Source organism: Syzygium oleosum, unplaced genomic scaffold (genome assembly GCF_021117445.2).
Source record: "Syzygium oleosum isolate NSW1041296 unplaced genomic scaffold, Sole_v2.1 Sole_v2.11, whole genome shotgun sequence".
Lineage (NCBI taxonomy): Eukaryota > Viridiplantae > Streptophyta > Magnoliopsida > Myrtales > Myrtaceae > Syzygium > Syzygium oleosum.
The window spans coordinates 4,719,169-4,745,816 of record NW_026607495.1 but is presented as its reverse complement, the minus strand read 5'-3'; the positions used below and the strand labels follow the sequence as shown (position 1 = coordinate 4,745,816).

Genomic DNA, 26,648 nt, shown 5'->3' with positions numbered 1-26,648 from the left:
ACTGAAAGTCTTAAAATTTATCGCGAAAATTTTAGAACTTTATGTACATTTATCCCAACAAAGATAAAAGCATAGATAAAACCTCTCTCCTCTTGTTTTTTTTTTTTTCTCTTTTCCGCCCTCCCCGGCCCATTGCCGCCGCGGCTGCATGTTTAGAACCTATAGACGTGACGACGGTTGTTTTTGGGTCGGAAAGCAACTGCTGCTAATACAATAATTCGACTGCAACAAACCCCACCTCCAACAAAAAGTCTTAACTGTTGGGGAGTACTTAAGCTATGATCATTCTAGAAAACATAGCTTCACTGTCAAATCAATATCTGACAATCTGACATTGAGCAGAAAGAATTCGAGAGACCCACCCTCTCCCACCACCAGCCCACGCCATTTTGATAACGAGAAAGTTAAAAATCTGTATCCTCCCGGGTAAGAGGTTAAATTACTTCGTCTTAAACCTAATGTAAATCTCGACATCCGTCAAACGTTAAGTAACGAGAGGATATTTCCTTTATTTGGAAAAGACAAAAATACAAGGGAGACAAGGGAAGCTGGAAGAAATTCGGCCACATCTTTTGCTGAGGTCTCTACGGAGAGAGAGAGAGGGGCTAAACACACGCATGAGCAATCTGATGTACTGCAGCCGACGATCCACGTCCATCCAACTTGGGCATGTGGCTACAAGCTGAGAATGTCCCCATAAAATAGATGAAAATCTCGCTCAAACTTAATTTGGTGATGCATTATAAATGTCGCGACCTAACCTCAGGGTGGCACCACCTAAGGTTCGGCTAATGAATTATTAAATCTAGACCTAGCTTGGCCTTTCCCAAGCCCGTACCAACTCACGACTTAAGGTTTAAGTTCTTAACATGTAAATCATTTCAACCAAGAGTCGCCACTAATCTATTTTTTGTGGATCGATTAGAAATCCAAGTAAAGTATTAGGAGAATTACTTTACTCCTACGAACTAGAAATTATAGATTTGGGGACTTGGTTACACTAGATTACTCTAATGCCCTTTCGGTACCTTCCCTTTTATTTTCAAAAATATTTTAACAGGCAGTTTGAATTCATTTTAACTTAACTACTAATATGTAAGGTGATCCTACGGGTATGCAACTAATAATGTAACACCCAGTAATCAAAGCAATAAATAAATTGCAAGATAGGGACTTGCCCCGAAGCAATGAAAGCACCTGCAATGTTAACTAGAAAATCACATAATTATCCTAAATATGATTTCTAATTAACATGCAATTTCACTCAAATCTTTTGTTAGGATTTTCTCTGATTTAACGAAAACTAAACTTTAAGCAATGCATTCTACATCTAATATGACATGCGACATACGATTTATTTAAATGTGTCCTAATTCTAACAACAATTAAATGCGCTATCTCTAACATGGCATGCAAATGAACCTAGACGTGAGATTTCTAATGACAAGAATTAGTTAATATGCAACTAATCTAATACGACATGCACATGGTATTTTTTTATATTTTTTAATTTAACATGTAATAATAATATCTTAGAAAATAATCTAATCTATTCTAAGAAAATAATCAAAATTTATCCTAAAATGCAATATATTGTCTACTCAAATTTTACCTAATCTTTTTGTATCTTTTATGGAAAGACAACCAATTCAATTCAAACAAAAGATGGAAAGAAATAGCAATGAAATGAACACGACACCCAATCACAAGAAATATTATCCATATCCATTTAAATTTAGAAACAATAGATTGACGTATCATATCTCGGGCATGAGGATCGGATTGGCCAATCTTCCGCATAATCGCGAATCATATCTCGGGCGGGAGATGGGATTGATGATTTTCCATGTGATCGTGAATCATATTTCAGGTGGGAGATCGGATTGTCGACCATACCACATTATGAAATTAGGAAGCAATTCCTAATTTAAAGGTTATTCGGGAACTTAATGGATACGATAGTATCACTCAAAGATTCACACAATATTGTAATATTTCAAACAAAGAAACAATATTCTTGAAAGTCAAATTATAAGAGCTTTTTACACCAAGGATAGTCGCTAGCTTGGCTACTTGGTGTGGACGGTTCCCGGTGGTGACACAGCAAGGATGTCACGGCTCACTCCACAGGGGCCCACGGTCAAGAGGCAAACAGCAACAAATGATGAGCAATTCGGCAAGGGTATCACCAAGTTGGACTTCGCTTGGACGTAGTATGTCGACTCCGTCAACAATAAGCCAGCCTTGGGTGAACTTGCAAAATCAGAGAAGACCGAGCCAAACGTAGAAGTTCAGTCTCGGTTGGGCTCGCAGCAAGGACAACATCAAGTGAGGGCGAAACAGCTCGTGGACAGCGAGTCCTCGTCGGAACAAAGTAGGAGCCACGTCACTGGGGCCAGGACAGGAAGCAGGTCGTAGCAATCGTCATGGGACAGGGAACTTCGACAATTTAACTCGTCGGTTTAGCACAAGCAGTAGGGACATCGAGGGCCAGAGGTTGTAACGGCTCCTCGTCGTCGTCGTCCTCGAAGGTGGGCACAGCAGCGGCAACTTCTTCACAGACTACCGCCAACTTAGTTAAGTGACACAGCGATGAGCGGAGGAGCAGCCATGAGAAGGTCCAAGAGCAGCAAGAAACAGCGTCTGGTCGTGCAGCTCTCGGTCGTGATCGTGGAAACACACGCCCGAGGAAGAAGATAAATCTTCTCTCTCTTCTCTCTAGTCTCTTCTTTCTGTGTTTCTCGTGTGTGATCAGACCAAAAGAAAGCCCCCTTACTCATTGTCGTATCATCCCTTTTATATGCAAAGAAATGGAGCCCACCAAGGAAAGAAAATATGCAATTTCTTTCCTCTTTCCAATCACATATTGCACGATCTAGGCATGCAATTTCTTTTTTCCTCTCCTTTCTCACACACATATTTTTTTATATTGGTTTTGTCTTCTTCGCCCACCAATATATTCTTCAATTCTTGACCAAGAATTATGCACCAAATATATAGTATGCACACAATTAAGAATATAACCTTTTGCACGATTTATTTTTCGCTCTTGATCGCATATCCCTAGATCGTGAACTTATGAAAATTCTTTCCAAGTGTAGCACCCCTAGCCCAAAAATGAATGGGCTGAGCCAAAATTTTAATCCACTCGAGCTTGATCCAATTCCATTAAGTTCAGAGCCATTTATTTAAATTCATCCAATTAAATCCATCTGAAGCTAGTCCAATTAACATGTATAATGCAATTAGACCATATATAAATACTTCTAAAAATTATATGCAATTTAATTAATTTTTTTGTTTAGGGGTTAGGTCGATCCCTAATTTTTAATGCAATGAACGATTAATTAGGTCGCTAAAATTTAGGTGTCAACAATAAATTTCTCAAACATACTTATTCAGATCAACGAATGATTTAGATGGATAGGACACAAATTGGAGACACCAAGCGTTCTGATGTTTAGCCGATATGACCATATATTGAATGGGAAGAATTATCGATTCAATTTCTCCAATAAAGCATTGATAATGTCCTGCTCCAACTTCTGGGAAAACATCTAACATTTGACTTGCGATGCCTTAGAATCCCTTCTTACTTCCTAGTAATAACCAATTATGGAAGCATAAATATCCATTATGGGTCTGCTTGTTTCACTGAAATTTTCTTATTGCTGGAAAATGTTTTCAAGAAATTCAGAAAAAGTAAGCTATTTTATAGTACTTGTTTGTATCGGAAAAAAAAAAGATCAATTTCATTGCATTTGATAATAAGTGAATCTATTAAAGCATATCATTAAAAAAGACATGTAATAACTAACAAACTGAAATTAGAATTTATATAGTAATCCATCAAAATAACAATAATTTCAGAGAAATTAGAAAATAAATTATGAAAAAATATTCGTATAATGTTAAATATGGTCGTATTTTTTGGGAATGGAGAAGAACATGAGCACTAATGAAGTATATTTAGACGAGATTTATGGATAAAACATATGAGACTTACAGAAAAGAAAAAAGAAGAAAAATTGATGCAAGATAGAGAGATACGAGAAGAAAAGAAGTAAGAAATCAGGAAAAATGATTTCTTACCAAAAAGGGAAATTATTTCCTCCAATCTAGACTTGGTGTTTTCGGTGCATGAAAAACTTCTTGTCTCCATAGCTTTCGATCCTCTAAATGCTGAAAATTCTGAAAATATTTTTTCTAAAAAAAATTTATCATTGAACAAACCGACGCTCCGTTTTATTCCTCATCTCGATCATTTTTTTTTTGTAGTATATCATTTTATCTCATCATGCTAAACCTTCCGGGTCTATAAAATATGAATTAGATAAACACAGATTCACGCAGAAAGCAATTGACAATGAAACAACCCACCCAATATTTTACTAGAAAAATAACTTTAGAGAAGTGCCGTGAATCATGCTAGGGGTGTGCAATCGGACCGGGTTTATCAAGGAACCGGACTGGACCACCCGAAAAACAGGTCCGCAAACCGGTTCCATTTTTTGGGAACTAGTCCGATTCCCGATTCCAAGTGAAGATCCATCCGGATTGGTTTTGGAGCCAGTTTTTAGCTTGTGTTAAAAAAAATCGTAGATCATACTATTACTATATTTTGGATTGTTGCTTTTGGGGGATAGTAATTTTTATTGCTCATCTTAGGTATTTTTACTTTTGGTGGATGGTGATTTTTATTATTCATCTTTTATTTTGAATCGTTTCATTGCGACTCATATTATTTTGTTAAAAAAAATGAAACCAGAAAAAGGAACAAAAGAAAAATAGGTTTTCGAGTAGACTCTGAAACTAGACCGGAAAAACAGGGTAGATTCCAGATTTCAAAAACTGAGAACAGGTTATAACAGGATAGGTTCCAAGTTCTAGGTCTGGAACCTACCCACCCTGAAACCGATCACCCTTAATTCATGCTTTGTCGAATAGCATTGGCTCGATCTAGGGAATGGAAATGCGAAATGGGTGGACAAACAACATGGCCCATGAGCATTATTTCTTGGAAGATATAAATGGATATTAAACTATGGCCATTGTGTTAGGAATTGCACACTAACTCCGGAAAAATAACACAAGCAAACAATCTACACAGGCATAATATAATAATAAAATAACATAATCGAAAGAATACACCAAAAAAATTTGTTATCGAAGTTCATCCAAACTTAGCCTATGTCTCTGCGTAGAGGCATCCTGCGAATTCACTAGACTTTAAAGAAAGTAGGAATACAATGATTATCTTCTCTCAAGATCAAGGCACAAAAAGACTGAGAACATTCACAAAGAAATTTTCAATTTTTCTTCTCTCTTTATCTTTTCTCTCTATTTTCTTCACAGCCGTTCTTAGCTACTGTTTATCAATAGCTGATATATAAGGTGTTGCTTTTAACCTAAAAGCAAAATAAAGACAAAAGACCGAAAAGCCTTAATAAAAAAAGTTTGGCTTCACCCGCCAATGCATGTCGGCTTTATTACCTTGAAAATGATGCAGACCAAATTCGATTGAGGATGGTTCGAGGATTCTTATTCGACTTTGAGTAATTATCATACAAAAAGAAAGCAACTGACATTTTGTTATGTTAATCATAAATAATGCAACAGTCGATTACTATGAAGTCTTCCGTATAAATCATTGGCTTTTTCAACTTGAAACTAGAAACATCCATCAGAGAGAGAGATAACAATAACAAACTATATATAAAGTATCAACATAATAAACGAAAATAAAAGGATCGATTCAAAAACATTAAGCATCACCTTATTACTTAAAGGGCTGGATTTTTTTTATAGCATAATAAATGCTATATGGTTACGTTGATCGACCCTTATCCATTGCTCTAATGGAAGGACTTCATATGTAAAGAAAGACAAGATGGCACTATTAAAATAAGTGGATGTTTAGTTAGTGATGGAGTCGTGGAGTCTAATAAAAGAAACTAACACTAAAGTTCAGACCTTTCACTGCTAATGGTATACATGTAATTTTCATGTTGAAGTAGAGAATAGAGCTTTTCTACCACTGCTAATGGCATACATATAATTTTCATCATAACTATATATGCCACAATTCAGACTCTAGAACGGATGCATCCTATGTCTCCATGACAAAATTCATCACAATCTCACCTGAAAGCTCATACAGACCACTATGCTTAATTCCTCTCGTTATCACTAAGGCACCTCGAACAATTTTCGGAACTCCACATTCTGAAGAATACAAACACTCGGTTGAATCCGGGATGTGCCTCACTCTAATCAATGTCCTCACAATACCATCATGTATTCTGATGTTGAATCGGACCTCACAGTTCAAATTTCACATAATTTCAAATTTCAGCCATAACTCAGAAAATTATTCCGATTAGATGAACAAAAGGCTTGAATCCTTACCGGGGATTGCGAAATGGTGTTAATTTGGCTTGGCAAGGTCCCATGACATATATGAGCAAAAGCCCTCTTTCCCTTTTTCCTTTACGTTTAATTTCTTTCTCCTTTCTTTCTTTTCTTTTTTCTCTTTTCATTGCGCGTGTTCTATGTCTATTTTTACAAGCTGAGCGTCCACTTTTCCTTCTTTGTCGACCGGGTATATATATATAAAGCCGCTTGGATGAAGTCAACAAAGAGAAGTCCATATTACAGATTAACTCGGGAATCGGCCAAAACCGGCTTTGTCGGTTTGGGCCAAGCTAATTCTAAGGAGAAATGGTGCGGCCCCGATTCTAAGGCTGAAACGGCCGTCCAACCACTGATTACAGTTTGAACCAAATTTAAAACTGTTTTAAGGCCCCTTTTGGAAAATTAAATATTTTTTCACTTATCAAGATTTGAACAATGAACTTGAATAGGATCAAACAATCACATAACTACTTGACCAAAAGATTGGTTCACTAGGAACCAGCCTGGAACAGGCATTTCTAGAATTGACCGGTTTGGTTTTCTATTCCAATCTTTTGGAATTGGGGTCACAGGTTCGGTATTTGGTGCTAGGCCAGAAATCAACCCATCCTAGAACCAATTAATCAAATATATAACCACGTATTAAAACTTTCAAGAGATACACTTTCACAAACTTTCTTCAAACTATTCCATAATAGCTAATGACGTTGTGTAATTTGACCAAACAAGTGTCAGGAGCATGTCTTAATAAGAAGCCTTTGAAATAATGGATCACAGGCAAGTAAATATACATAGAGAAAGCTTATAGGCGATGGTTTGCCTAGTTATCGAGACCTAAGTCAAACACGACCCCATGAATCCACAATCCAAGTACATATGTCAAATTCTCCCTTTCGTTTAACATGTATTAGGCAGCATCTACCATGAAGTCATGTAGGAATCGGGAATTATACTCATGGTCGAGTAAATAGTGGTCTTAAAGACCCAATACATATATAGATGGAAGAATTTGTAGAAACTCAAGAAGTTCTTCATGTGGAATGCTACAAGCCAGAATTCCAAGGCTCTTCAGATGATGTGGCACAAGAGACCATGCGGAGAACATGATCTCAGAGGCATGGAAGAGACTCAACAAGGCATGCCTCTATCCATTTGCTTATTGAGAAAATCATCCTGCGAGCAGACATCGTGCCGCTTCAGCTGCGGCTAGAATCAGTCTGACACTATGGGAACAAGAAGCAACAACCCTATATGGTGTCTAAAGTAGTGAACAAAGACGCAACGCCCCTAAAAGGAATGGTCTCCAAAGAGCAATGACTTCATGTGGTGCTCAAGGAGAGGGAGCGAATGGTTGTCATCGTAGTTGTACATCAGTGGGACCATCCTGGCCGTGTTGAGGGAGGCCTTGGTGAAGGACTTGGTGAATGGGTGAGGATAGAGACATGCCTTGTTGAGCCTCTTCCATGCTTCTGAGATCATCTTCTTCACATGGTCTCTCGCCACTTCATCTGAAGCGCCTTGGAATTCTTCTTTGTAACATTCCACATAAGACCCATCTCGGCCATCTTGGAACTCGTCCTGTCAACATTGTCAATTGCTCATATATTAGTGGAATAATCCTCAAAAGGGAGGGCAAAAAAGAAAGAAGAGAAAGCATTTACAACGATTGTGCCTTTAACTCGGTGGTTGATCAAAGCGCATCAATTACAAAACACGAGAGTTCAGTGATATTCAGTGACGGGCCAATCAAATTCACAAAATCAATTACTAATTTTATCGGCCGAAATAGATTGATACTTACCGAATTCACCCTAAGAGTGAGAAGCTTTGTCAAAAAGGACAAGTACATGATATTTTTATCACTCACCTTGGCACTTCCCAAGTCGTCCCATAGACGAAGAATAGAAGCAGTGGAAGATACGACTTCAGGTGTTTTTTCCAAAAGATCGACACTTTGGGGGTCGATTTTCTCACCCAAGAGGAAGAATAAGTGGACCAATAAGACGTGCACTCCGGAGCTGACAATCGCGTTGTCCAAGTAGTCTTGTGTTGTCGGGGAGTGACCACTCGCGAACCATCTTGCCTCCACCAAGAAGGCATTTAACAGGCTCGCCCACTGGCCATGTATTGGAGACAAAATACAAAAATGAGGACGCGAATTTACGTGCTAATATTTACATGCCGTAAAAGTTTCAGGTTTCTTGATCAATGAAAAGCAAAATTTGTGCGTCATGAAATTTAGATTAAGTAAGAAGTAATAAGTAAAAGTCAACCCATACACGAAGCACATTATGATTTATCAGTGCTTCAAAGAAGTAAACAAGAGAAGAAAAAGAAAAGAAGAAATGTGTAGAGAGAGAGAGAGAGTGAAAAGTTGTACCGTTTTCCTTAAGGAGCATAATGGGTTCCACCCATGATTTTTGTACACAACCGAGCTGACTTCATTGGTAATATCATCCAAAGCATGAAAGCACATCCTCATGTACTCTGGTATGTTATCCTTTTCAGTACATTCCCATCTGAGAGATCAAGAATATCAAATCAGAAACAAACCAATAGAATTAGACATTACATCTTGGGCTTATCTAGTAAACACATGACGTCAAGTATTTTTGTCTTTGTACAAGTGGGGTTTTGAAATTTGTATGCGTGTGTCCACACGATTTGGGACCGCTTGTACAAGAAAAACTTTCGCTGGAGTATACCGCATCGCAAAGTCATACGGATTTATATGAGAAAAAATATGATCAGTGAAAAGGTACAGATTTGAGATCATGACATGTGTTATCTATAGTGAAAATACATACGCGTGCTAGGATTGATATCGTGTATGTGTAAAAAGAGACTTTCACGGATGGTGCATGTTGTAAAACTCCAAATTATGTACCTGTTGACGACATCTGTGAACGACGTGAGATCATCTATTGTGCCATAGACATCGAAAATGTCGTCAATGATGTAGATGAATGAGATGGGTTTGGTGACGAGCAATCTCTCCTGGGACAAGCCTGTATCGGTGAGGATGGCCATTGGCCACATGTACCATTTTATTGGCTGGTCCCTCGCGTATTTCAACTCCTTGGCCATGCCCAGGTCTTTCCACCAGCTGATTAACACATGAGAAGTATTAATCAAGATAGTCACCAATTGAGGAATCTAAGGGAGATATGATGAGGGGCCACCTGATATTTCTAATTAGTTATAGCCACAAATCTAGATAGAAAGCTTGGATCATGTGTACGTACTTCGAGATATGGAGGATTTCACGTTGATGCACGGATCTAACAATGTTCATGTCCAATTGGGCAAGTTCCCCTAAATTCTTGGTCCAGCTATAAGAATGTCCCATAGAATTCCTCAAAAAATCATTAGCCGTGAACCTGGCCAAGCTCTTGTGGAACGGATTGCCTAGTGAATTTCTCACGAATCTAGCTTGAAGATGGTCAAGGTCGGCCAAAGATGCATGGAGGCGCTGACCAATTGACTCTCCTATTTCATCAAGAACATCTTCTCCTTCAGTGCCAAGGTGGGAAGCTTCAAATAAACTTGCCAACCCTAAAATGTCATTGTCCTGTGGCTTTCCTTTCTCAGTCCCATCATTCATTTTGTATAGAAAACGTTGAAGCACATCTGTTGATCAAATGGGGAAAAGCTAAAAAATGTTAACATATTGGTAGTGGAAGGTAAGTAGAAAAAGTAAACGCAAAGAAGAGAGAGATCCATTTTGATACGCCTTGTCTGAATTTCTTTTGAATTCCCCCAATAGCCATTACATCAGTTAGGAACTGTATTTCATATCATCAAGTGAAGGATATTTCATTAACCTGAAGGAACAGGATAGCCTTCTTGCCTCAAGAGCCGAAAACGAAGTGCTGTTCCATGCAGATTATCGGCATCAATGTGATGAGAATGAGACTGAGAGGTGGAGATAAAAAAATGCCTTTGCAGGAGTGCCTCAATCTCATCCTCAAAATGGTAGTCAATGGCAAGACGTTGGAGAGCATCCACCATTACCAAACTTTCAAGCGAATCTCCTCTTAGTTGCTTGAATAATTGCTTCACTTCTTCTAAACTCCTCTCGTGCCGCCCTCGAATATCATCCTGAAACACAAAAAATAAGGATTTCGTGTCTTCTTTTTCCTTTCAAGATTCGAATATAAGATGAACCTATTAAAGTGTTTTTCGTCTATTCTAATGATTAAATGATAACAAACGAGTGAAATCGTCAGTGTGCAAAACTAAAAGAGTTACATGAGAAGAAGGGACAAGCAAACCTCAATGGCAAAGTTTCTCTTTCCGGTTGGGTGAATATAATCCTTAAAAGGAGTAGAAACCAAGGTCTGATGTGAGGAAATACTACATCTGTTGTTCGTTGAGGAGAGAGAATTTGCATTCTGCAGATGCTTAATCTTGTCTGTTCGAGGAGTTCCTTTTGAAGCGAATGGACCTTGTGAGAAAGCAAAGAATGCTCTTGACAAGGCCATTGTGGATGAGTATAGAAAGAGTCCTTCAAAGAGAGGGACGAGAGAGAATGCGAGGGAATTAATTTTTAGCTCACGGTGATCCCCTTTATTCTATCTGTCCTATTTATAGGCAAGAGGAAATGTTTAACTTATCCCAAAGGGATGCATTTATATCACGTGAGGAAATGTTCAACTGATTCCAAAGGGATGCATTTATATCACGTGCCATATATGGATGGGACCCTAGAGTTTGCTTTTCGGGAACAGGTACAAGCGTGCGCCGCACCCCAGCTGGACCGAAATATGCTTATAATATGTGCAATCCATACTATCTAAAAAGGAATAAGTGCATTGAAAATCCTAAAATTTATCATGAAAGTGTAATTAAGTTTTAAAATTTTCAAAAAGTACGATAAAGTTTTAAAAATTATCATAAAAGTACAATTGAATACTAAAACTTTCAAAAAGTGCAATTAAGTTTTAAAACTCGTTACGAAAGTGCAATCGAATCTTAAAACTTTCAAGAAGTGCAATCAATGGAAGGACTTGATTGGAGTAATTTGACAAGTTTTAGGATTTGATTGTATTTTTTGAAAGTTTTATGACTCAATTGTACTTTTGTGAAAAGTTTTAGGACTTAATTGCACTTTTTTAAAGTTTAAGACTCAATTATACTTTCGTGATAAATTTTAGGTCTTCCGATACACTTATCACATCTAAAAACTTATAATATCGCCTTGCACATACAAATATTACTCATTTGTCACTTGTTTTTACATGTGTTCAGGTGGATTTGCAGGGCTTCTAATGATACCGAGTGTTAAAATATGTCTTGAGTTTGGGCCCGCGAATAAAACTTGACTAGATATGAATTGTAGGTTGGATTTGTTTTTGTATGTCCGAAATTGAGCAAAGCCAAATTCGGCTTCTTTCTTTTACGAATTGGAGTAGGCAAACAAATATAGAAAAGTCCCACGTCCACTTTGTTTCCGATCTCGACCCAATTGCTCTTCTTAGATCGAGTTTAAACTTTAACTTCTTCCTTTGGTTGTGGTATATATGTAAGTATTCTCAAGGATTATTTGACATGACTTGTATGTTCAGAAGTCAGGGGGGTCAAGTCGAAGCCGTATTGATGTGTGCCGTGAGTGTTCAAAGTGACGTGAGATCCAGACATCCAATTTGGTGATTGTTATTGACCAAAAACAAAAACTTGGTGATTGTGACTTGGTGTTGTTCGTGAATTGCATGCAAAAGACGAGTGTTCGAATCAATAAATCTCGTGGTGAGATTTTCAAATGAATAAATTTCTCAAATACGGGTACACAAGGCATATTTCTTTCATCTTCCTTGGATGGGGTCAGCATTTGTCTTCAAATTTTTGGAAGAAAACAGTGGGACTGGGAGAAAAAGGGTGAAAAAAATAAATTAGATACTTGGTCATTACAACAAAAAAGACAAGAAAAAACCGCATTTTGCTAATGTAAATTTAGGGCTAGGAAAATGTTCAAGTTAGCTCATATTTAGGACTAATTTGGCAAAATTGAGAAGTTTAGGATCGAATTAGCATTCATATAGTAAGTTTAGGATAGATTGGATAATTTCACAAAAGGGAATGAGGTGACGATTGTATTAGATATTTAGAGGAATACGTGATCTCACGATTTTGTAGTATAAATAGATTCTTAACATTCACCAGAGTGATATGAGGTAAGAATACCTCTTCTCAGATTATTTCTTCGTGCACATATTATTATAGGGGTTAATACCATGAAAAATCTCAAATTTGTATATTTATGACAAATTTACTCCAAAGTAATTTGTTGACCACAAAAAATCCTAAATTGGTACACATGTGACAAATTTACCTCAAACTAATTTTTTGACCACTAAAAGCCCCAAACTGATACACTTGTGACAAATTTACCTTTTATTAATTTCCGTTAAATTAGATTAAAATCATGAAAAACTACAAACCAGTACACCTACGACGAACAAAGGGTAAAACCCCAAACTGCTACACCCGTTAACTGCCACGTGTCATCCAACTCAACAATTTAACTGTAAAATTTAACGGAAACTAACGGAGAGTTAATTTATCACAGGTGTAACAGTTTGGAGTTTTTTTTTTGTGAATGTAAGTATTATAAATCAGATGAAGTACAACAGCTTAGGGGCATCCCCCAGCATTACAAATAGTGCTAATAATTCAAAAAAATAGAGGTAGGAAGTCTTCATATAGTAGTCAATACAATATTTGTCTAGGAAGGTCTAATTTTTTGGTAGAGCAAAGCTCTACCTCTAGCATTTTTACGTACCTTAGCCAAAAGAATATGGAAGTCAGTTGACTTATTTTGAAACCATCTACTGTTGCGCTCCATCCAAATGCCATATATGGTTGCTAGGAAGGATAACTTGAGGAGTCTTTCCGCCAAGTCTTTCCCCTTTGTTGCCCTAATCATCTATTGAAGTTCTTTATTCCATCCTCCTAAAGGGCGCCTAATCCTATGTTGTGCTAGGATACAACGCCATATGCTGCTCGTCCACTCACACTGGAAGAACAAATGTGTTCTGTCTTCAATACCAGCCCTACAGAAATTACACTGGATATCAACAGAAGACATCCATTGTGCGATGATCCCTACTATAGGTAGTCTATCTGTGCAAACTAGCCAGCCAATAAAATTGTATTTGCTAATGCCGTTGGTCCAAATTAGGTTATACCACTCCACAGTTGGTCCCACATGTCTAAGTTCATCATATATTTCTTGGCAACAGTACCTTGAGCTCAGGATAATCGACATTAGAACGGGTCGCAGTTTAAGGAGACATCTCCAGCTCCAAGCCATACTGCCCTGAATGTCGAGCTGCATAATTGGGGTGCCTCTGCATTTGGTGTTGTGAACACAAATACTCCAAAGGGAAGAGGATGGACGATTGATGAGGTTCCATAGCATGCAACCTAGCAATACTTTGTTACATATGTTCAGATTAGGCAATCCTAATCCTCCTTCCCTTTTTGGTGAGCAAACTACTTGCCATGTAACCTTGTGCGAGCCACTAGTTTGGGATTTTTAATAACAAAAAATTAGGGGATAAGTATACTAGGAGTACCATAACTTTCGTACGACGCTCACTTGAGTGTCATAACTTTTTTTTCGCTCACATGAGTGCCACAAATTTGAAAAATCAATTACTTAGCCATCAGCGATTTGCCTAACCAGAAAATCCGACGTGGATGCTGATTGTCCTACGCGGCATCGATGACGCTGACGTGAACAATTAATAATAAATATAAAATATAAAAAAATCCATGTCGAAATGGAAAATTAATAAAAAAAATTCGCGTAGCACAATTTGCTTGGAATGTCACTCAACTGATCGATTTTACTTTAATGTGATACTTAAGTGAGTAAAAAAACAAGTTATGGCCTTAAGGGAGCTCCGTACGTAAGTTATGGCACTTATGCTATCTTTATCCCAATCATTTTTATTTATAAGTGGAAAGGTTGAGGAGGACATCAATGTGGCTATCCCTCTAAACTTTACCATAAGAGTCCCACGTAGACAAATGCCTTGCATAAATTAATTCTTTATAAGACATATTAATAGAAGCGAGTACCATATATATAAAACTAGGTACTTCTCATGAATAAGGCCCATTGCATATAAAATCCAAAATATTTTAAATTTAATTTTCAACAAAGATCGAAATTTTAATAGCATCAAAACAATTACTATGTACTTATACATATTAATTATAAATTAGCTCATTCGCCTCTCCTTTTTCCCAACCACCAAACGACCCTTGACTCTAGAAACCCATCATACTATCTCCTTATTTACTCACATCAACTCAAATATAAATAAGTAGGTTAGGTTTAATATTTAAAAGAGAAATTATGTGAAAAGGATAAATGCATAAAAGCTTGCGCTTTTTCCACCCATTTTTTGACTTTCGATACCCCTATTACCTTAAATTGACCTCAATATCTCTTACGGGTCCTGTATTTAAGATTATTTCTTACCTTTTTTTTTCTTTTCTTTCTTTGGAAATTATGATGCATTTACAATTGGCAAAAAATATATATTTGCCAATGGTTTGATTGGATTGTCTTATAATGTAATTACAATTGCCATAATTTTCTTGTCAATAACTAATTATTCCACTTAATCAACCTTACTTTTCAGTTTTGTTGATGTAGTCATATACTTTTGGGCGATATTTCAATGTAGTCTTTCTCACCAATTGTCACAAAAAATCACTCACGTGGCGTCTAGTTATTGCCAGCCGCCCTAAGTGGCATGTTGACATAGGCAATTTGTTGATTTCAACGTCGCAATTTACGACAGCAATTGGCAAGAAAGACTACGTTTAAATATCAAGCAAATGTGTAGGACTATATTAACAAAATTGAAAAATTAAAAATAAATTGACATCCTTATAATAGGTTTATGACAAATTAATAATTTTTCTAAATATTTAAATTATCACTCCTTCAACAGACATATGTATAAGCATTTTTTAGATAAATATTTTAAGAATGTCATAACTTTCGTACGACGCTTACTTGAGTGTCACAAATTTGAAAAATCTGTCACTTAAGTGCCATTGCAATTTGCTCGTCAGAAAATCAGATGTGGACACCGGTCGTCTTACGTGGTATTGCCAGTGCTGACGTGGATAATTAATAAAAAAATAAAAAAAATCAATGTAGGACGATTTGCCAGAAATGATACTCAAATGATCGATTTTACTCAAATGTGGTACTTAAGTGAATGAAAAAAAAGAGTTATGGCACAGTTCCGTATAAAAGTTATAACACTCCTGCTGTTCTTGTCCCTCAATTAGTTTATGGTAAATTTGTCATAGGTGTATAGTTTGAAATTTTTTTATGGTATTAACCCTTATTACGAAGTTTCATATGGGAAAAAAAAGGAAACAAAAATCAACAAATCGGACGGTCTCCAAGTCGTAATGACAGCCAAATTAGCTGGACTACACTTTTTGGTGGAGTCTCTTACAAGCTTCCAAACGGCGAACATATTCGTGCAATTGAATGTTGACGAGCACTTCGAACAGCGACCTAGGAGAATCCCACGAAACCCACATCACTTAGAAAATATTCGGATTGTGTGGATCATAATATCTTCCTAAAGTTGTGGTGTGAGCTAAACATTGTTCCGACCGGCCATGTTTTCCGTCAATCAGTGTGTTGACTAGCGGTTTAAAGATGTAGACATGATCTACATTGATATTTAATTAAGCTTGCACGAAAGGTGATGTCTCTGACATATGACTCACCAATGACATGCATGATTGGAATAAGTTTCCACCGGCCAAAGATGTAGGACAATCGATGGCCGCTTTTCAAAATGAGCAATCGAAAGTGGTGATGCATCATCAAATGGCGGTGGAATAGGTAGAGTAACTTGACATCGACTTGGTTGACATTGCTGCCACTACTGTGGAGGAAAAGACTTCTTCAAACAAAACTGGCTTTGCTACCGAGATGAACTATGCCAAACTAGAATTGGGCAGGTTCTACATTTAACGACTCATAACAAGAGGAGGCTCTTTTATGTTCACATGATTCCAAGCTGGATCCACCTTTTGGTGGCCCTAAATTTCTAGTACTAACTTACTATTTGTTCTTTTGCTAAATGTGATGTACGTTTTGTTTGTCCATAAGTTTTGCCGCAAATTTCTTGGGCCGATCCTCTCCCGCCATCATCACGTGATGTGTATGCTGACTAAATGACATGAAGAGCACACTCAATGAATAAGCGAAGTTCTAAGAACAAAAAGCGGCCCTGCCAGACATTTCACATGTTTGATTGATACGTGCTCTTCAGTCTTGTCGCGTAAAGTAAAACTGCGTGTACGGAATCCGCTGTGCCAAAGTTTTTCTTCCATGAGGACTTTTTTTTTTGCTAAGTTCTTCCATGAGGACTTAGAAGGCTTGAAAAAGTGAAAGATTCCCTTTAGGCAACCTAGTCTAGTTTGACAAAAAAACCTAGTTTGCACGTCCAACTGCAAGCTGGAATGGCCCCATTTGCACTCGCGACGTTGAGGTTATTCTACGAAAAACTGCTGAGTGATTGTTGGAATTGTCGCAGGGCCGAAGTACCAAAGTGTTTGCCTTCTCTATCACTCCTGCTGCATGATTCGGCCGTGATGTTCATGAGACACAAACACATGATACATGTGCATAAATTAGTTCTAATTTGGGGATTAATCACGGCCGATGTGATTTTCAGGGTTTAATCATAGCAAATATGGTTTTCAGGTCATGTCGCCTGGCGAAGTGTCACCGTAAAGTATTCAACATGAGCGGTTGAATCTGATATATGGTTGGCTATAATACATGATTTACGTGATGATGCATGTTGTATGACTCGTGGATTTGAGAATATGTGTTGGAGTCACTTCCATGGTGCATGCTATCGCATACATTTTTTTTTATTGGTTGCTTTATTCATGGCTTAGTTCCGTAGGAGCCATGACTTTTAGAAAGATTACTTCTATGATGATTTAAAGGAATTTTGCAATGTGAATGTGCGCTTTGAAGGTATTTTGCACTGTAGATTTAAACAAAAGAAACTTCAATTTGTCCACTCCCAGTGAAACACTGTTTAACAAATGATATCAAGTGTGCAACAAAGATTTCTTGTATACAGAATGTGACAATTGATTAGAACTAAGTGCATTTTACACGCTTTGTATTTACTATTTATGTTGAATTATTTCTGTACATAGATGTTGTGCTTATTAAAAGAGAAATCAAAGTTTACTGCCTCGCTATCATGAACAGCATCTTATGGGCGGCAAGTATTGTACATCTGAAATTAAGAGCTTGCTTTAAGTCCGCACGCACGACACGTTTAACATCAACTCAAGTTTTTTTTTTCATAAAGCGACGCATGCGTTACAAAATGTCGCAAATATTTTGATATTTAATTCCAATATTTATCAATTTTTTACAAAGCCTAGCTAGTTTTCGTCGTAATTTATTTCATAGACGTCGTAAATATTTAAGTATCTTAAATCTCTATGGTTTACAATGTTTATCATCATAACTCAATGAAAAAACATAGTAGACATTTAATTATTCTAATTTCTAAACAAATTATGTTCTTCAAATACTTACAAAGTTCAAAATAGGAAATTTTTTCAAAAAATCCTAAACCTATTGCATTTTTGCAAATTCAGTCATAAACCTTTCAATTTTGCCAATTCAATCCTGAACATTTTGCATTTATGCCAATTCAATCCATCCAGTCAATTTTGCCTAGCTGGCGCTAATGTAAACACCATCTGGTGCCAATCGTCCGGCAAACGCTGACGTAGCAATTTTTTAATATTTTAATATTTTTCTAATTTTTTTATTAATTTTTTCCTTTTTTATTTCTTTTTTTCGGCCTTCTTTTCTTTGGCTGGTCCGGCAACCGGCCAGAGGTGAGGGCCGACGAGATTGACCTCGGCGACCTCTGGCGAAGCTCACCCCCGCTAGCCACTAGCGAGGACGAGCCTTGCCCAACGGCAGTGAGGTCGGCCTCGCCATGGCTGGGCGAGACTTGGCCTTGCTAGATCCAGCCAAGGCAACGCCGACCCTGCCATCACTAGGCGCCCAACCATGGCAAGGTCGAGCTCGCCGTCACTGGGCGAGGGAGACCCAGAGACGGCAGGGGTGGCCTCGCATTGGCTAGGCGAGGGTCGCCCTATCTGGTGGCCGGCGGGGGCAAGCTTTGCCAGAGGCTGGCGAGGTCGACCTCTGGCCCTCGCTTGGCCAGAGGGATGAAAGACAAAAAAAAAAAGAAAAAATATTAAAAATTAAAAACATTGCAATAGCGTTGACCAGATGGCTGGTGCCAACCGGCATCCACATCAGTGTTAACTAGCTAAAATTTATCGGATTGATTGAATTGACATAAATACAAAAGGCTTATAATTGAATTGACAAAATTGAAAGATTTATGACTGAATTAGCAAAAATATAATAGGTTTAGAACTTTTTAGACAATTTTCCCAGTTCAAAACATCATAAATATATATAATGTAATATCCAACCAATTTTTACAATGCTTACGGCAATTTGTCATAAAACACTGGAAAATGTCATAAACACTTAAAGAATAATTATAGCATACAGCGTTAGTATAAAATAATTTCTTACGCAAGTAGTCTTATACACCATTCATTTGAGAGAGAGCATAGTTGTAATCCTCAAACCGAGGGTGATTGGGGCGCTTGTGGAAAATTTTCTTTACACCGGCGATATATGCTCTATTTTTCTCTATTAAAGCTTTCCTATATTAAAGCCTTTCAACATTTTGACCCAAAGTAGTTGGAAACTTAAACTTCATAAATAGTTTAGTATTCTAGCTTCTTAAAATTCATAGATGCACATAAGATAGTTTTAAGTTGATCTTTTACTGTTTGGTTAAAAAAAAAGTTTATTTTTTAGTGTTCTGTTCACAAGGCATCATAAATTTTTTTTTTACTGATGTTCTTACTTTAAATAGTTTACATGAACACATGCTATACTTGATTCTAATTTTAAGTATCTTCTTACATTTATGATGTCTTGCACGCATAAAACAACCATTTGCCGATGCAGTATGTCTGAAATAGTATTTATTTTTTCTACACATGTTAAATCCACAATTTTTTTCAATTGGATTTGAAAACAAATATCGTTGCCACTTATCATGGAAAAACACTTAAAACAATATATATCTAGAAAACAAAACTACTTAGAAAAAGAAGGCAACTTTATTGCAAGTTAAGGTGACCTGTAGTACATTATACTTGTTATATTTCGTCGGTCCGCCCATGATGTGTGTGTCCAAGGGACACCATTTGCTCTAATAAGAGGTGTGTCTAAGAGACACCTTTTGAAGAGGTGCGAGGAGAGTTTCTTAATGGAAGTTAAGATAACTTCTTCGGTAGATGAACGATTGACACAAGAGAAAAATTCAGAACTCTCTCTCTCGACACATTAGGATTCTATATCTACTTTGAGAAGACAATCGGCATTAACGTTGTGGAACAAGAATACTTTCCTTGTGATTGTATTCGGACCAACGTGTAGTAGATTTGTTCATCGTTTGCTGGCGATTCAACATACGATCCTGGAAATTTTGTTTGGAGTGCATCGAACAGGTTAGTCGATTCTCCTGGCGTTAGGGATTCTTAAGCGTGACGTCGTGGTGGTGGGTCCTGCGCTAGCGTCACCCCGGGTTTACCTCCCCGGCTGTCGGCCGTGCGGGGGGTTCCCGGGTTACCAAAAAAAAAAAACAGGTTAGTCGATTCTCTCGACACTCGCTTCCAATATTGGTATTAGAGCCTCGGTTATGATCTCTGCCTTGTTTTCCCATTGATTTTTTCCGTTTGCTGTTTCATATGGAGATCATGATGATGAACTTCATACCATCTGCATATTCATTGCTCGGGAATTGCAAAATGAATCGACGAACATGAATTGAAACGAAGAACGAGTTTGAACGTTACGGGCGACTGTTCTGTTCGGATGATTTTCGAAAACTTTTTTATGGAGAAAATAATTTTTTATTATACAAAATTGAAGAAATCGTCGAGACGAGCAGAACAGTGGGTCGAACGCCACCGGAAACCACCGGACGTGCCACCATGCGCGGCCAAAAGCCACGGCGCGTGGAAGCCACGCGTCCAAGGCGCTGGCACTACCAGCGCGTGGATGGCACGCGCGCGTTGGCCAAACGGCGCGTGCTGACGTCATCAATGACGTCAGCAAAACTGTCGGTAACGACACGCTGACATCATCTAGCCGGCCGCCAACAGACCTCCGGCAACTGGCGACCGACCCGACCGGCGACCCGACCCGGCCGGCGACCCGACTTAAAGACTCGACCCGACGACCCGACCCGTGACCGGTCAATGGTCAACCGGTCGGACCGGTCAACGGTCGAGCCAGTTGGATCGGTCGGACCGGTCAACGGTCAAACCGGTTGGACCGGCTTCAGAAGCCCGAATTGGGCATGCGCGTGAGCCACACGCGCCGCGTACTTAGGCGGCGCGTGTGGGCGCGTGGAATCTCTTATCGGGCTGTGGTTGGTACCGTTGTGTTCGTATTGAAATTTTCTACATTGTGGTGTTGTTATTTTATATGTTTGAAGCTTTTAAATGTATGAAAATGCATACGGAATCCTAAATACTTGTATTTTTGAGGTATTATTGCATTTTACTTGTATTTCCCTATGGTTTTGGAAATACAGAAGCTGGCTTACATGTAAATGACCACATAAATATTATGTAGAGCATGATTCATTGATGACATGTTTATATGTTTTGACGTGCTTGCAATTTCCTAATTTTTGAGCATATTAAAATAATGGCTGGAGATCCTTACGTCATGAATTCCGCTGTTGATTATATTTGTTGCATGAATGTTCTATTTGTTGATTTACATCATGCCATGCTATATGATTGCTAGAAAGGATGTGATCATTGGTTTAGATATTTTTTGTGAATTATCTAGTCTGGTTTAGATATTTTTTTTGAATTATCTAGTCTAGTGGGAGTTCGTAAGTTGGTAGAATTAGAAGAAATTCTCACCTAGAACTTAAAATTTGCACAAAATTAAACAAGTTAATGATAATAGAACAATCGTGCGTCGAAGCTGATTGGGAACATCATGAACTTTCGTTTTGGTGCCTTTTGTTGAATTATCATTAATTTATTTTGTCTTTGCTGCAAATTAAAATATGTGTGTTTATGAGGAAAATGTGCTAGTATTGATTCTGCATTTATTATGTCAATGTATAGAGGATAGTGATTATGGCTTCGGCATCCAAGACCATTGTGGCTAACCTCAATAAGGGTGAGAAGCTGAACGGTGACAATTATGATATTTGGCACCGAAAAGTTCAATATATCCTTGAGGAGCAAGAGGTTTTGGAAACCCTCAACCATACCATGGATGAACCTAAGCATGGAACTTCTGCTCAACATAAAAGAGATCAAGAAGCTTATCAAGCTTGAAAAAAGAAAAATAGCATTGCTCGCATCACGTTGCTGAGTTGTATGCAAGATGATCTCATGTGTGAGTTTGAAAGTTATGACAAAGCTCAAGCAATGTAGGTTGCCTTGAAAGATAAGTTTGGGGGTACGTCTGCCACTAAGTTGAGGAGGCTCACCATCAAATTTGACACATACCAGAAGCGCTCAAATCTATCGATGAGGCACCATCTTCGGGAGATGTCAAACATGATACGTGAGCTGAAGTCGGCAGGTCATACCTTAACAGACGAACAGCAAGTTCATGCTGTTATAAGGTCTCTTCCTAATAGCTGGGAACATATGAAAATCAATATGACACACAATGAAAATATCGTCACTTTTGATGATATTGCGCGTCATTTGGAATTAGAATATGAGCGCCTAGAGGCTGCAAAATCCTCTACCCATGCTTATGTTGCTGAATCAGGTTCGGGCAAAGCTTCGAGCTTTAAGCGCAAGAGAAACCATAAATTCAACAACAAAGGAAAAGAGACTGATCAGGCACCCAAGAGAGCCAAGACCTTCCGACGCAAGAAGCGCGGCGGGAAGAAGGACAAGGCCAAGATGATGTGCTACAATTGTGGCAAACTGGGCCACTTCGCTCGTGAATGTACTGAGCCGAAAAAGGTACCACTTTACTCCATCATTTTGAGTAATGCTTTTGTTTCTAGCACTGTAATGCTTGCTGAATCTCATCTAATGTGGACTGTAGACTCAGGAGCAATAGACCACGTAGCTAGAGACCGAGGAGCATTTGTGGAGTATCGTCGAATACAGCCTGGAAGAAGATGGATATATGTTGGAAATAACTCAAAAGTTGAAGTGAAGGGTATCGGCACATGTAAATTAACCTTTCGTGGTGGTCGAAACCTATTCCTACATGATGTCCTCTATGCTCCAGATATTCGGCGAAACTTGGTCTCTGTAGTTGTTCTTCTTAGCTTAGGTTATGTTTTTAATTTTCATGGTGATTGTGTTGACATTTTATTTGGAACAGTTTATTACGGTTCTGGTTATGTATTGAATGGTTTTATGGTGTTAGACATTGACTATGATGTGTACAAAGTTAATGTCAATGGTTGTTTTTCTTTAATTGCATCTTCTAGTAATGTGGAGATTGATGCAAGTACTTGGCATGCTAGACTGGGTCACATTGGGTTACAAAGAATGAAACGATTAGCAAGAGAAGGCCTTTTGGGGTCACTCGCTAATATTGAACTATCCGTATGTGAACATTGTCTAGCGGGAAAAATAACTAGAAAACCATTTGGTAAAGGAACCAGAGCTGAACTTCCATTGCAACTTATACATTCTAACATTTGTGGTCCTTTAAATGTGAGGGCGAGGCATGGAGCCTCATATTTCATCACTTTTATAGATGACTTCACGCGTTTCGATTATGTTTTTCTGATCTCCCATAAGTCCGAAGTATTGGATTGCTTTAGGCGGTTTATAGCTTTGGTAGAGAATCAGTTGAACAAAACAATAAAGGCATTGAGAACCGATCGCGGACGTGAGTATCTATCTGAGCAATTCAAAGCTCTTTGTGATAAAAAGGGAATTGTAAGACAATTGACTATTCCTGGTACTCCGCAGCAAAATGGGGTTGCAGAAAGAAGGAATGGAACCCTTTTGGAAATGGTTAGGTCTATGATGGCGTAGACAAATCTCCTTGTCTCATATTGGGGAGATGCGTTATTGACTGCTGCCTATATATTTAATCGTGTGCCCTTTAAATCAATTGCTTCCACCCCCTATGAATTATGGACTGGTAAGAAACCAGACTTAAGTAATCTACGACGTTGGGGATGTGCAGCATATGTTCACGATTCTTCCCATAAATATGGCAAATTAGGCCCTAGAGGGAAGAAGTGTATCTTTATTAGATACTCCGAACACTCCAAAGGGTACGTGTTCATAGGTGAACAAGCTGATGGAAGTGTGACTGAAATGGAGTCACGAGATGTCACGTTTTTGGAGAACGATTTTCCTAGTAGAGGTGAGATCGATAAGGACTTCCAATTACATGAGATGGAAGATCCCGATAACACACCCACTAATGTTATTGAGGGAAATACAGATTTACCTCAACATATAAGACCTAGTGGGAGTGTAGCGTCGCCTTACGATCTGAATTCTCAAGAAGTTCAGTTGCGTAAAAGTAATCATAAAAGTATTCCCCGTCGTCGATTTGAGATTGAAGGGGAAGCATTTATGATTGCTCCACAAGACGATGCAGAGCCTAAAACAATTCAAGAGGCTCTCTCATCTCCGGATAAGGAAGAATGGAGAAAAGCTTTGGAAGACGAAATTGAGTCTATGAGGACAAACCACATCTGGGACTTGGTTGATCTACCACCCAATCGCAAGGCTATTGGAAACAAATGGATTTTCAAGATTAAGCGAAGGACGGATGGATCCATTGAAAAGTATAAGGCTCGCCTTGTGGCAAAAGGCTATATTCAACAAGAGGGTGTAGACTATGAGGAAACTTTTTCACCAGTTGTAAGGTTTGCCTCCATACGCCTTATCCTAGCCATTGTTGCACATTTGGACCTAGAATTACATCAAATGGATGTAAAGACAGCATTTCTCAATGGAGAACTAGATGAAGAAATCTATCTGAAACAACCAATAGGTTTCATTGCTGAAGGTCAAGAGCGTAAAGTTTGCAAACTTCATCGCTCAATTTATGGCCTTAAGCAATCATCTAGACAGTGGTATTTTCGTTTTCATCGAGCCATAACTTCTTTTGGGTTCACGATGATCGAAGAGGATCACTGTGTGTATATCAAACGGTCCGAGAATAAATTTATGATTTTATCTCTTTATGTGGACGATATTCTGTTGGCTAGAAATGACAACGGTTTGGTTATAACCATAAAAGAATGGTTGTCTTCTAATTTTGAAATGAAGGACATGGGAGAAGCTGCATAAATATTGGGAGTTAAGATTGAAAGAGATCGATCAAAGAAACTCCTTGCTATGTCACAAGAGTCTTATATAATGAAGATTCTTGAACGCTTCAATATGCAACACTGTAATCCCATTGATACCCCTGTCATGCAAGGCGAAGGCCTGAGTACTAAAATGTGTCCTAAGACTCTAGAAGAAAAGAAAGAAATGGTAACTGTTCCTTACGCTAGTACTGTCGGAAGTTTGATGTATGCTATGATGTGTACTGGACCCGACATATGTCATGCTGTGGGGTTAGTAAGCCGATATCAATCAAATCCTGGTCCAGCACACTGGAAAGCAGTTAAGAGGATCCTAAGATACTTGAAAGGCACTATGGACTATCGACTTTGCTATCAAGGGAGTGATCTACGCTTATTAGGATACTCTGATGCTGATTGGGGAGGAGACCTAGATGAACGTAAATCGACATCTGGATATGCGTTCTTGCTTAATGATGGGGCAATTTCTTGGAATAGCAAGAAACAAACATGCATAGCTTTATCTACAATGGAGGCAGAATTTATTGCATGTTCTGCTGCAGTGCAAGAAGCAGTATGGCTAAAACGTTTCTTGGAAAATTTAGCCATTGTCACTGATGTCCCAAGACCAGTGACAGTATATTGCGATAGTCAAGCAACTATTGCCTATGTGAAAGATCCAAAGTACCATGGTAGGACGAAGCACATTGACATAAAGAATAACTTCATCAGAGAAATAATAGGGCAGAAGAAAGTAGTCCTGCAATATATTTCAACCAACAGGATGATTGTTGATCCATTTATGAAGGCTGTTCCAAGAGACATGTTCTTGACCCACAGGATGTCTCTAGGATTACGTAGAATGTGATTATGATATGTAATATTATTGAGGATCACTGGATTATGTGTGTATATGTATTGTACTTGTTTGTTAATGAATTGATGTTTTATCAATTAGTACAATATTATGAGACTAGCACAAACACACATATATTGTTGAAAGGTATGTCACCAGGCAATGATTGGCTCACTTACACGAGCAACCACCTCAAACGCTATAGTAAGCGGGTTGAGATGAGACGATATGTATTATAAATGCTGGAAGAGCAGTTTAGTACATAAAACGATTTAATGTTGCCTTGATCGGAATCAAGATGAGGTCTGTTATTTGATAAGACCGAACATGATAGTCCCACAATCATGTATGCCTGAAGGTAGCCGGATGCGAGTACTAAATTGGGCGCTGTGGAAAGCAAGCTGATATAGCACTCGGGCTAAACATGAGTACGTGAGAAGCATATGACTATGTTTAGGCTAAGATTCGTATAGTGGATATGATTAATAAATAACATACGCTCTTATAGAAAGAGAAATCCACTATAGCATGTAATTCATACTACATGTGCTTTATTTGACCAATAAGGGAGATGAGTACAATTATCCCTATTTATTCATCGTGTGAGTCCTTAAGGTAATTTATAATTTACCTTACTTTGTGCCCTATGTTACTTCTGACTATGTTCTCAAAATAGAAGATCAATGTTGCTACTTTAGCATGTTACCGGCGATCATGAATAGATATGGCTTTATGGGACGTGTCTAGAAAAGCAATTGTTCCGAAATGGAGAGAGACATGAGTGCGAAGGAAGACTATTGTTTTTTTACATCTATCACATGTGTTTACTGGTCGACCAATTATTTCGCCTTCAATGAATTTCGGAAATAATTGTAAATACATGGTGTTTTTGAGAAAAGTCAAGTATAGCCTTTAAGGGATAGGTATACTTGGACTGA

The 26,648-nt window shown here is 38.2% G+C and overlaps 1 protein-coding gene across 1 annotated transcript; it reads right to left on the bottom strand.

The window, feature by feature from the left end:
• Window positions 1-7,202: 7,202 nt before the first annotated feature.
• On the bottom strand, window positions 7,203-10,973 carry LOC130139220 ((3S,6E)-nerolidol synthase 1-like). Its single transcript, XM_056315719.1, is given in 8 exon segments — window positions 7,203-7,721; window positions 7,723-7,992; window positions 8,282-8,530; window positions 8,795-8,933; window positions 9,302-9,520; window positions 9,660-10,044; window positions 10,239-10,515; window positions 10,689-10,973. Coding segments are annotated over 8 exon segments (1,809 nt in total). The 5' UTR covers window positions 10,899-10,973; the 3' UTR covers window positions 7,203-7,661.
• Window positions 10,974-26,648: the final 15,675 nt, after the last annotated feature.